The sequence below is a fragment of the Aplysia californica genome, unplaced genomic scaffold (genome assembly GCF_000002075.1).
Source record: "Aplysia californica isolate F4 #8 unplaced genomic scaffold, AplCal3.0 scaffold00333, whole genome shotgun sequence".
Classification (NCBI taxonomy): Eukaryota; Metazoa; Mollusca; class Gastropoda; order Aplysiida; family Aplysiidae; genus Aplysia; species Aplysia californica.
The window spans coordinates 349,924-362,423 of NW_004797603.1; the positions used below are offsets into that span (position 1 = coordinate 349,924).

The window sequence follows — 12,500 nt, forward strand, 5'->3', positions numbered from 1 at the left end:
TACTTTACTTTACTTTACTTTACTTTACTTTACTTAATCCTTCCTCTGGTATCGTTAGATGTATGAGGGGATGTACAATTTTCGACCAAGGACTAGCTGGGTGGCTTCTTGAATCCGGGTTCTTTTGTTGATATGTTATTCTTTTGGAGGACCTATTTATCACCATCCAGCCAAGTTTTGCGTGATCTGCCCCTGCCATTGTATCCTGACCTTTTGAGTTGTAAGTTCGTGCAACTGATTGATTCGGTGATATTTTGATCCGACGAGAATGGTGAAATTGCATAGGTTTGACGAACCTATCAACATTATTAGGTTATTTATTAGATGAGAACTCCTAGTTTAGCGTCCATCTCCGAAAGGACCGAGCCAAATGAGAAATTCGAGTAAAGTGCCTTTCCCCAAGGATACAACGTCTGACCGAGCTGAGGCTCGAACCCCTGAACCCGCAATCTCACGGTACGAGTCTGATAGCCTAACCACTAAACCACTTACGCCTCCTCATCGGATGACTTAACCACTTAATTCTTTGAGGTTCTTTGTGTTCCATAACTTGTTTTATCCCTGTTGAATTTCGGACAGTTTCGCTCATTATGCAGTCTTTTCTAGTTGCGTTATTTAATTTAATTTAATTTTCTGAAGCATTCTATATCAAAGGCAAAGATCCCCCCTCCCCCTCTAAAAACAACTAGCCAAAGCGCTTCCCTGACTCTGTGTGATTTTCCAGGTTTGTGGAGTCTCAGAACGAGCCCAGCAGCGACCCCGTGGTCCTGTGGCTCAATGGCGGGCCCGGATGTAGCTCTCTCTTTGGCCTCCTTCAGGAAAACGGCCCGTTTACCATACAGCCGGACGGCAAGACGCTGGTGGCCAACCCGTCTAGCTGGAACACTCTCACCAACGTTATCTACCTAGAGGCCCCGGCCGGAGTCGGCTATTCCTACTCCAAAGACAAAGATTATAGGACGGACGACGACGACACTTCTCTAAATAACTTAGTGGCCATGGTCGATTTCTTTAGGAAGTTTCCAGAATACAAGAAGAACGACTTTTATATCACTGGCGAGAGTTATGGAGGAATCTACGTACCGCTCCTGGCGTTGAGAGTGGTTGAGAACAGAACGATCAACCTTAAGGGCTTTGCTATCGGTAACGGGTTATCTGATGTGAAGCTGAATGATAATTCGGTTAATTTCCTCACCTACTACCACGGCATCGTGGGGTCGGAACTGTGGGATAAAACACTAAAGGATTGCTGCAAAGGTCTTCCCAATGATAAATGAGACTTTGACAAGCAAAGGAAAGTTGACAAGGACTGCCAAAAGGATCTATCAGAGATCCAAAAAGCCATGTGGGAATCAGGCCTGGACCCGTATAACATCTACGCCAAACGCGCTGGAGGTGTGAACACCACAAGCAAGCTGAATATTTCGTCAAGACGGGACTGGTGGCCACTTTTAGGTGACAAAGACAACAGTTACCAAGGAACCACACATTCCTTCTCAGATGAATCCGTGCTTGTTACATATATGAATAGGCCAGACGTGAAGAAAGCTCTTCATGTCCCTCCCGGTCTTCCGAACTGGGTTCTTTGCAGCAACTTGCCATATACACGAATCTATGACACGATGAAGGACATATATCAGATGTTGCACGGAATGATGCACATAATGGTGTACAACGGAGACCTTGATATGGTGTGCAACTATCTCGGAGACGAATGGTTTGTGGAATCCTTCGGTCTTGCAAAAGCTGGAGCAAGGAAGCCTTGGTTGTATCCTGACTCAGACAGCACAAAGCAAGTCGGAGGTTTTAGAAAGGACTACAGCGGTAACGTCAGGCTGGTCACTGTGACCAACCAAGGAAAGCTTTGCAAATGTTCTCAGACTTTATCAGAAATAATTAATAACTCATTAACAGGGTCTTTGATTAAGCTGTTGGTCAATGAAAATAGTTGCTTGGAAATCCTTTTGCTATCCGCTTCAGTTTCTTCAAAGATGTAATGATTGATATATTAAGTAAATATTTACATTTTGGTATTTAAAAAAAAACGTGTTTAACTTTACTTGGGTTCGCTTATTGGGTGGTTGTCTGTTACTATGGTGTGGTTTGTTCTATTTTTCATTCCTATCAAACATCTATCGTCTTTACCACGTCTACTTTTTTGTATGACACTCTCAACTAACGTCACCGATCTTGGGCACTTAAGCTACCCATATGTGTTGCAAACGCCGTAAAATTATTACCGAAAACAAAAAATAAAAACTCTGGTTAGTCACTATCTGTATCTATATATAATATTATATTTGTAAAAGTCGTCACTTTGGTCACTTAAAACTTTTGAACAACTTAACTTTCGAATTTGAACAAAAACAAATGTGGCTCAGAACCATTTAAAGGGTGCACAGTTACATTAAAGAATCTGAAGTCATTCTAGTTTAATTTTCAGTTTTTCATTAATTTCGTTTAGATCTAATCTTGGGAAAGTCCGTCTTCTAAGACGCCATTGCAAACAAGTGAAGCTTCCGTTCACAAGTAATGCGCACTGACCACATCGACTTGGCGATCGGATCTTTGGAGTCCGTTCATCGAACGGGTACCCAGCTAGTATCTGTATAATATTCTTCTTCTTCCAGAACTGCAAATTGATTCCTGCTACGTAGTGTCCCGTCAGCGTGATCAGGTCAAACGTACACAGCTTGATCCACACGTAGAAAGCACACCAGTGGGGTTTTCTGTGAACTTGATTTCTGTACTGCATAGTATTGGTGTTCTTCTGAATTGTTCTTCCATGTGTACGTTAGACAACATACGAAGCAAATGGTGACTCAAATGGCGAATTAAAAATGACGGGTGGTTGGCGGGTGGTCTGGTGTGGTTTGCTCCTCCTTTCATATATAACATCTTTTGTCCATATCTCTCCTCAACCAAATAAACACAGCTACCTCAGAATAACAAAGTTTTATCTGGCATTTTTGGCCGTTTCGAGTTATCAAAACCATCAAGTCAGAAATTAATTGTTCTCTCTGCTATATTAAAATCGTAAAAGAATGTTCGGAGTCGTTATCAAAATTATTCAAAGAATTGCATTCGAAAAAAGCTTGAGATATTGTGAAATTAAAAACATTTTGACGTCAAATTTCTCAAAACTAGATCTAGGTATCGAGCAGGCAAAACTTTGTGATTCTGAGGTAGCGATAGCAAAGATAGTACATAACAAAATGGTCCACTCAGCCAAAAAAGCGTCCCCCGGAAGTCCGCTCTTTCCTTCAGATGGCCTGCGGTCTGTTTTGAAGCTCTCTTTCGTTTCTCCAGAAGAAAAATAGGAATAACACCTTGTGTGCGCAGATCGACTGCTGTTCATCAGCTGTTACGGTTCGTTCAGTGCGGAGTTTTCGTTTTAAAAAATATTTTAATGACCTCTCGCCTCTCATTCTCAAGTCAAATTAAACGAAGAAAACAGAGGTTTTTTGTCAGCGTAACAATTTAAAAAAAAGTGTTCTTCCGAAACTTGAATTCTTATTTATTAAAAAACTTGTTAGTTTCACTTTGATTTTTTAAACACAAGTAGGGCAACTCTGTTCGCAAAGGGTGCCCTTTTGCGAAGAGGGCGCATCCGAATTTTGAGGACACTTTTTTAAATTGACTCAAAGAGAGGAGTTGACCCTCTTGTTATGTAGACTCTTTGGCGATAGTAGTCTGCTGACAAGCGCATGACAGTGCACAAGCCAGAGTACAATGATTAAAGACACAAAATTATATCAACGTGATGCGACAGTCGAAAGTAGTGCTGTAGTTTTAACGAAAACATAAAGAAAATATTATGTGTTAGACTGCAGTTCACGACCACATTCAGGACAGAATGAGATGAGAAGAGAGTTACAACCCCCCCCCCCCCCAAAAAAAAAAAAAAGCAGAAAAAACCACAACCCGAAATTAGGGTAAAAAAAGATCACTCGGAAAAACGCCTGGAATACAATAGCAGTCTGCTGACAAGCACATGATGGTACAATGTACTTCCAGCGAGAGTGCAATGATAAAATGCGCTATATCAACGTATTGTTACAGACGAAAGTAGTGCCGTAGTTCTACTCAAAAACATAAAGATAATACATGTATGTATAAACTTATAAGACTACTGTTCACGACCACACTCTGGATGGATCGAGGTAAGAGGAGAGTTACAGACGAGGGATAGTCGTCTGCCTGCTTGCCGAAAGCTGAGAATTCGAATAAACATGTTGGGGAGTGTGAAAGAGCTGGTGCTGCTCTTGACCGCTGTGACGTCAGCGCTTGTGTCCAGCGCGCCTTCCAAAGATCAGATCCAGCACCTTCCAGGTCTTGCTCAACAGCCGACGTTCAAACAGTACTCGGGCTATCTCTCCGCTCTGGGGACCAAACAGTTGCACTATTGGTGAGTTGTTAACACATATCTATAGGCCAATGTATTGAAACGGGTCTACCAAACAAACCGACAAAATAGTAATGAATTATTAAGGCTCATATATGTTGACACATATCGAAATGAAACAAAACAATAAACGAAAAAAGATAACCAATTAATCAATCAATCTATCTATCTATCTATCTATCTATCTATCTATCTATCTATCTATCTATCTATCTACCTATCTATCTATCTATCTATCTATCTTTCAATTGATAGATGGATGGATCGATCGATCCCAAATATGATAACTTAAGTATATTATCATGCAAATAAATATTTTGGGTTGAGGGTAGTGGAGTACAAAAAACGTATCTGTGCGTCCAAGAAAAGCTCTCGCTCAGTTCGAAATGTGGCTTCCTCATGCTTATATCATAATAGTCTCTTTTCATGAAACTGAGTTTGTGAGAATAACTCCCATTCCACGATGAATGCTTGTTTTATAAGCCATGCCTTTCCCCTGGCAGTTGGAAGGCGCAACTGGTAGTTCCTACATCTTCTCATTCCCTCTCTTGTGTCTATCTGTCTTGTTTGCTTCCCTTTTGTTCACCCAGCCCCCCCCCCCTCCCAATTCCCCCACGGGCACGCATTTGTCAGTCGGTATCAAGCTGGGCGTCGGAGCAAATGGACATGGTTCGAATTTCCAACAGGACTTTCTGAACGGGTCATTTTAAAGACTCACAGAAGTTAAATTTAAAAATCGCACCTCTTAAATAATATTGCAATAAGCGTACATGATGTTTATAGTGTCGAATTTTTCTTTCCTAGCACCAAACGACAGTGCTGATGTGCTTCAGTTTACTTTACTTTACTTTACTTTACTTTACTTTACTTTACTTTACTTTACTTTACTTTACTTTACACTACTCTACTTTACTTTACTTTACTTTACTTTACTTTACTTTACTTTACTTTACTTTACTTTACTTTACTTTACTTTACTCTACTTTACTCTACTCTACTTTACTTTACTCTACTTTACTTTACTTTACTTTACTTTACTTTACTTTACTTTACTTTACTTTACTCTACTCTACTCTACTTTACTTTACTTTACTTTACTTTACTTTACTTTACTTTACTCTACTCTACTCTACTTTACTTTACTTTACTTTACTTTACTTTACTTTACTTTACTCTACTCTACTCTACTCTACTCTACTCTACTCTACTCTACTTTACTTTACTTTACTTTACTTTACTTTACTTTACTTAATCCTTCCTCTGGTATCGTTAGATGTATGAGGGGATGTACAATTTTCGACCAAGGACTAGCTGGGTGGCTTCTTGAATCCGGGTTCTTTTGTTGATATGTTATTCTTTTGGAGGACCTATTTATCACCATCCAGCCAAGTTTTGCGTGATCTGCCCCTGCCATTGTATCTTGACCTTTTTAGTTGTAAGCTCGTGCAACTGATTGATTCGGTGATATTTTGATCCGACGAGAATGGTGAAATTGCATAGGTTTGACGAACCTATCAACATTATTAGGTTATTTATTAGATGAGAACTCCTAGTTTAGCGTCCATCTCCGAAAGGACCGAGCCAAATGAGAAATTCGAGTAAAGTGCCTTTCCCCAAGGATACAACGTCTGACCGAGCTGAGGCTCGAACCCCTGAACCCGCAATCTCACGGTACGAGTCTGATAGCCTAACCACTAAACCACTTACGCCTCCTGATCAGATGGCCGAACCTCTTAATTCTTTGATGCTCTTTGTGTTCTAAAACCAGTTTCATCCCTGTTGAATTTCGGACAGTTTCGCTCATTATGCAGTTTTTTCTAGTGACGTTATTAAATTTAATTTAATTTTCTGAAGCATTCTGTCTCTCTGGCAATGATCTCCCCTCCCCCTCTAAACAACAATTGACCAAAGCGTTTCCCTGACTCTGTGTGACTTTCCAGGTTTGTGGAGTCTCAGAACGAGCCCAGCAGCGACCCCGTGGTCCTGTGGCTCAATGGCGGGCCCGGATGTAGCTCTCTCTTTGGCCTCCTTCAGGAAAACGGCCCGTTTAGGGTACAGCCGGACGGCAAGACGCTGGTGGCCAACCCGTCTAGCTGGAACACTCTCACCAACGTTATCTACCTAGAGGCCCCGGCCGGAGTCGGCTATTCCTACTCCAAAGACAAAGATTATAGGACGGACGACGACGACACTTCTCTAAATAACTTAGTGGCCATGGTCGATTTCTTTAGGAAGTTTCCAGAATACAAGAAGAACGACTTTTATATCACTGGCGAGAGTTATGGAGGAATCTACGTACCGCTCCTGGCGTTGAGAGTGGTTGAGAACACAACGATCAACCTTAAGGGCTTTGCTGTCGGTAACGGGTTATCTGATGTGAAGCTGAATGATAATTCGGTTAATTTCCTCACCTACTACCACGGCATCGTGGGGTCGGAACTGTGGGATAAAACGCTAAAGGATTGCTGCAAGGGTCTTCCCAATGACAAATGTGACTTTGACAAGCAAAGGAAAGTTGACAAGGACTGCCAAAATGATATATCAGAGATCCAAAAAGCCATGTGGGAATCAGGCCTGGACTCGTATAACATCTACGCCAAAACTGTCGGGGGTGTGAGGACAACAAGCCAGTTTAGCATTTCGTCAAGACGGGACTGGTGGCCACTTTTAGGGGACAAGGACAACAGTTATCAAGGAACCACACATTCCTTCTCAGATGACGATCCGATCGTCAGGTATTTGAATAGGGCAGACGTGAAGAAAGCTCTTCATATTCCACCTGGTCTTCCAAAGTGGAATGTTTGTAGCTCCGTGCCATATAAACAAATCTATGACACGATGAAGGACATATATCAGATGCTGCACGGAATGATGCGTATAATGGTGTACAACGGAGACCTTGATATGGTGTGCAACTATCTCGGAGACGAATGGTTTGTGGAATCTCTCGGTTTTGCAAAAGCTGGAGCAAGGAAGCATTGGTTGTATCCTGACTCAGACAGCACAAAGCAAGTCGGAGGTTTTAGACAGGACTACAGCGGTAACGTCAGACTGGTCACTGTGATGGATGCTGGTCACATGGTACCACAAGACCAACCAAGAAAAGCCTTGCAAATGTTCGCAGACTTTATCAAAAACAATTAAATAAATCATTAACAGTGTCTTTGATTAAGATGTTGGTCAACAAAAATAGTTACCAAGAGACCTCTTTTTTATCTGCTTCAATGTCTGCAGAGATGTAATAATGTATTAACATGTCAAATGCATTTTGGTGATGAAATTAAAAGCTTCTTTAACTTTACTTGAGTTTGTTTATGGGGTGGTTGGCTGTTACTCTGGTGTGGTTCATTCCCTTTTTCCTTCTTTCTTATCAAGCATCTATCGACTTTATATTTTCTCCTTTTTTTCTTTGTATGTTACACTCTAGTAACATGTCTTACATTCGGCACTTAAATCTATATGTTCTATTTGTGTTCAGGGGCGAAGCGTCTTTCATGATAAAATAATCGCTGCTTTCCTTCCTTGATTTGGAAACAGCATCGCAGTCAAATTTACCCATAGTCGTAGGCCGTATCAATCTAAAAAGACCTTGTGTGTCATCCTATCTAAATGGCTTTTTGTCTCACTTTGATTACCATGTCAAACAAAACGATCTTCGCCAGTGAAAGAGATTTATTTCTTTTTCAAAATAATTAGGTGTACAGTTTTTTAAATCTTTTTGTTCGTCGGTGCTTTTCCCGTCCCTGTCGGTGTTCTGCTACAGCTCTCTGTCTGTCTGTCTGTCTGTCTGTCTGTCTGTCTGTCTGTCTGTCTGTCTGTCTGTCTGTCTGTCTGTCTGTCTGTCTGTCTGTCTGTCTCTCTCTCTCTCTCTCTCTCTCTCTCTCTCTCTCTCTCTCTCTCTCTCTCTCTCATCTCTCTCCTCTATCTCCCCCCGGTGTGTGTTTATGTGTGTGTGTGTGTGTGTGTGTGTGTGTGTGTGTGTGTGTGTATTTGTCTTTCTGTCTCTCTTTCCCTTTGTCCCTTCCCTCTCTCTACTCCCCTCTACCCTCCCCCTCTCTCTTTCCCTCACCCTCTCTTTCGTTCTCTTTCCCCTTATCTCTCTTTCATTTTGCTTTTCATTTTATTTTATAAAATTGTATCATCCACATGTCTTTTTTCATACATCAAAGAGGCACTCGAACATTAAACTATTCTTTAACATTTTTAACGTCACATCTCATATTAAAGGCAATATCTTGATTAATACTTAACGAATCTGTCTGAAATTCTCAGATAAGACAGTGCATTCATTTTACAGCAAGGGAAACACGTGGGATGCAAAGTTAAGTATTTTTTTAATCTTCTATTTTGAACTTATAGTTGTTAGGGGTCAAAATGAAAAGTGACAGCTTTCAACAACGTGTGATGGACATCTGGCGTTGTCACATCTTCACATCGCCGATGCATGGATGAGATGAATCGAGGTATTATCTATTGAGTGATAATATCCCACTCTTCAATTAAGGCTTAATCTAACTGAGCAATGGGTACGGGGCTGGCGTGGTGTTGCACTGATGTCGCGATCTAAAATGTCCCGCAAATGCTCAATGGGATGGAAATTTGGTTAAATGCGCTGGTCATGGGTGAGGGGAGGAATGTTGCTAGTTTTCAGAAATTGATTAGTCACACCAGCCTTATGAGCAGGTGCATTATCATACAAGGATACTTGTCCATGGGCTTGATTTTGAAAGGAAAGTACTTTGGGCTCGAGAACTGGGTTGATTTAGCCTTGGCCATCACACGCGATGCAGTGCTCAGTGATGTTTGTGCTGGATGCGATGGGGCTGCAGTTTAATGCGGCAAACTAGGCTCTTTAGCACGAAGGTTCCTATGTTTCAAACGAAAAAGAACAGTCATGATTAAGATAGGACTGTCATTTCTTAGTCCTTTGGACTCATCCTCGGCCTTTGTTCGACGGTTGAAATTGATTTCTGAAGCGTTGCGTTAGGATGAATTAGTCCACCCTCCATTTTGTCTTTCTGCGTTCTACTCGCTTGGGTTTGTCCTTTTGTGAGCCTATCGTCTCCATATGATCCCGTGTGGCATACACAGTGTGTCTGTTCACGTTGAACCTTCTCGCGACCAACGATAGCGGAGGGCTCACCTGAAGCATTTCAATGATGTGATTTCTTTCTGATTCATTCAGCCGAAGCAGGGTGAATCGAAAAAGAAAAGCCACTTTTAAATGAAGCGAAAAAGGTGGAAGGAGTCCAACTTTGTGAGTGTAGTTTTTGTTTTCAAAGTTACCCACATATTTTCACAGTATTTGACAAAATTCAAAACCATTTGAATGACATCGTCAGACAAAACGATAGACCAGTGCACGCTAGTGAGTACAGTTCACGGACGACAATGAGCTTACGTGACATTGCAACAATTTCAAATCAATTGAATATGCAGTTTTTGAGCTACACGCTTTTAAAATGTGTGAAGTTCAAAATGTTAAGGAGTATATTCCTCTCAGCATGAAGGTGGCAAGGGGCATAACTTTGAGAAGTATTGATAACAAAATGCCATTTTACTGAGTTGCCTTCCTTACCACCTTTCAATGTCCATCAAATATTGTATAATTGAAAACCCATTTGAATTCTACATTATTGCACAGCATTTATTTATAATGTAAATACAGACTGTTTAAAAGGTGGTTGCTTTAGTCGTTAGAGCTGGGGATCTTTGGTCGCTTTTAAGCACAAGGGGACTATCCCGAAAAAATGCTGTCGTGAGAAAATCGAAGGTAAAGTTTTTGGATCCCTATTCAGTTTCTTTAAAAGACAAGGAGAGTTTTCTCTATAACCAAACAAATATACAAAGCAATGAAGCCAAACTTCTCCTGTAGGCAGGGCAGTGCCCACTTTTGGTACAGCTCAAGATTTGTGGAAACCCCCGAAATCTGGGTTAGCCCGCTTGTCCTTAAAGGCGACCAGACCATTTGTGCGTTCAAAATTACCCCTCACAACCAAAGAACAACTCATTGTGTGTCGGATATTGAAGGCTGTCTGATCGCCATGAAATTATGTCGGACCTGATACTGAAAAGTACATTCACAGAGCTGTGGTCTAAGATACTTAAGAAAAGACATGAATTGTTTGATGTGAGTTTTAACCTCTTTCAACACAAAAGCGATTATTTGAGAGAAAAAGAGTAAAGGTGATTACAGACACTTCCCTTCGTAAAGTAATGAAAACTTTTCGGAAGAGCGTAGTTGTTGATTTGTAAGCCTGAATGATAATGATAAATACCAAAATGCTATTATTATCACACCATCACGAGACACTCTCTGCAGTGGAACCCACAGGGAGCACGAGGCTGGGGTAGGCCGCCACGGAAAACACGGAGGAGATGTGTGGAAAGGGACATGAGAGAGATGAGCCTCACTTGGAACGAGCTTGGAAGGATGACTCAGAACAGAGATACATGGAAGGAGCTTGTTAGTAGCCTATACCCTGTCATGCGTGGAAGGAAGGCATTGATGATGACGACGATGATGATGATGATGATGATGATGATGATGATGATGATGATGATGATGATGATGGTGATGATGATGATGATGGTGATGATGGTGATGATGATGATATTGATTACCTTGTGGGGGAAAAGAGGGGCACTAACGAAGGAACACGGTCCACATGACAAGTGACAGGTGACAGATGACAGCTGACAGATGACAGGTGATACGTGGCAAGTGACAGATGGCAGATGACAGATAGAAGATGACAGGTGGAAGATGAGAGGTGGCAGATGGCAGGTGATAGGTGGCAGATGATAGGTGATATGTGACAAGTGGCAGGTGGCAGATTACAGATGACTGGTGGCATGTGACAGATGACAGGTGACAGATGACAGGTGACAGATGATAGGTGACATATATGACAGGTGACAGATGATAGGTGATATGCGACAAGTGAAAGAGGTGGCAAACTACAGGTGACATATGACAGGTGACATATGACAGGTGACAGACGACAGGTGACAGATGACAGGTGACAGATGACAGGTGACAGATGACCGGTGACAGATAACAGGTGACATATTATGGTAGATGACAGATGACAGGTGACAGATGATTGCCTTATTGTATGCAGTTTCATTTCACTAAATAAATGACCAATGAAGGTGTCGATCGGTAAGTAAAGATGGGGTTTAGGGGGGGAGAAAAATGGATGTCTAGGACAGGCTGACGTCAAACATATTATCATTGTAATGTCACCGCCTCCCCCGAAAAAATACAACAAAAAAACCCAAACCAAAACAACAACAACAATAACAACAACAACAGCAACAACAACAACAACAACAACAACAACAACAGCAACAACAACAACAACAACAGTAACAACAACAACAACAACAACAACAACAACAACAACAGTAACAACAACAACAACAACAACAACAACAATAACAACAACAACAGCAACAACAACAACAACAACAACAACAACAGTAACAACAACAACAACAACAACAGCAGTAACAATATACAAACCAACCAAACAAGCAAAAAAAGCGACAACAAAAAACCAACAAAAAAACCAACAAAAAAACAAACAAACAAAACCCACCAACAAAAGCAAGGCAAAGGGGAAATGTTTAGTGGACATAATTTGTTTAGGTGATTGTCTTACACAGGTGTTCTTTAGAGCAGGTACATTACTGTACTGTGTTTGTTCCATCACTGTAGACCTACGATTGTCGACGTCATTGATCCTCTTTGAAAATAACCTGTCATGGTCGTGTAATTCAACACCCCCGTCCGCTCCCCCCCCCCTAAAAACCCCCAACAAAAACAAACAAACAAAAACACACAGACAAAGAAAAAAAACAAAAGCAAAAACCTAAAAAAACAACAAAAACAAAAACAACCCCCCCCCCACACACACACACGTCATATAAAGAAATTACAAAATAAAGAAAATAAAGAGGGAAAGAAAATGAAAATCAAAACAAACAAACAAGCAGACAAACATATAAAAATATATTTTAAAAAGCAAAAACACAAATAAAAAAAAACAAACAAAAAGACTACACCGCCCCCCCCACCCTTCCCACCCAC

General features: G+C 41.1%; 3 protein-coding genes across 3 annotated transcripts in view; all 3 read left to right on the top strand.

The window, feature by feature from the left end:
- Positions 1-1,277, top strand: part of LOC101846223 (lysosomal protective protein-like) — a 4,402-nt gene extending 3,125 nt beyond the window's left edge. The window contains exon 2 of the mRNA XM_005102665.2: positions 725-1,277. Within this exon, the coding sequence (XP_005102722.2) occupies positions 725-1,277 (553 nt within the window). The remainder of the gene's footprint in view (positions 1-724) is intronic.
- Positions 1,278-1,343: 66 nt separating this feature from the next.
- LOC101846434 (lysosomal protective protein-like) lies at positions 1,344-1,997 on the top strand. The gene has a single exon (XM_005102666.1). The coding sequence runs from the start codon at positions 1,344-1,346 to the stop codon at positions 1,995-1,997; it is 654 nt and encodes a 217-aa protein (XP_005102723.1).
- A 2,142-nt stretch (positions 1,998-4,139) lies between these two features.
- LOC101861374 (lysosomal protective protein) lies at positions 4,140-7,706 on the top strand. The gene is made up of 2 exons (XM_005102640.3): positions 4,140-4,408; positions 6,346-7,706. Exons 1-2 carry the CDS (start codon positions 4,233-4,235, stop codon positions 7,547-7,549), a joined length of 1,380 nt encoding a protein of 459 aa, XP_005102697.1. The 5' UTR covers positions 4,140-4,232; the 3' UTR covers positions 7,550-7,706.
- The last annotated feature ends 4,794 nt before the right edge of the window (positions 7,707-12,500 follow it).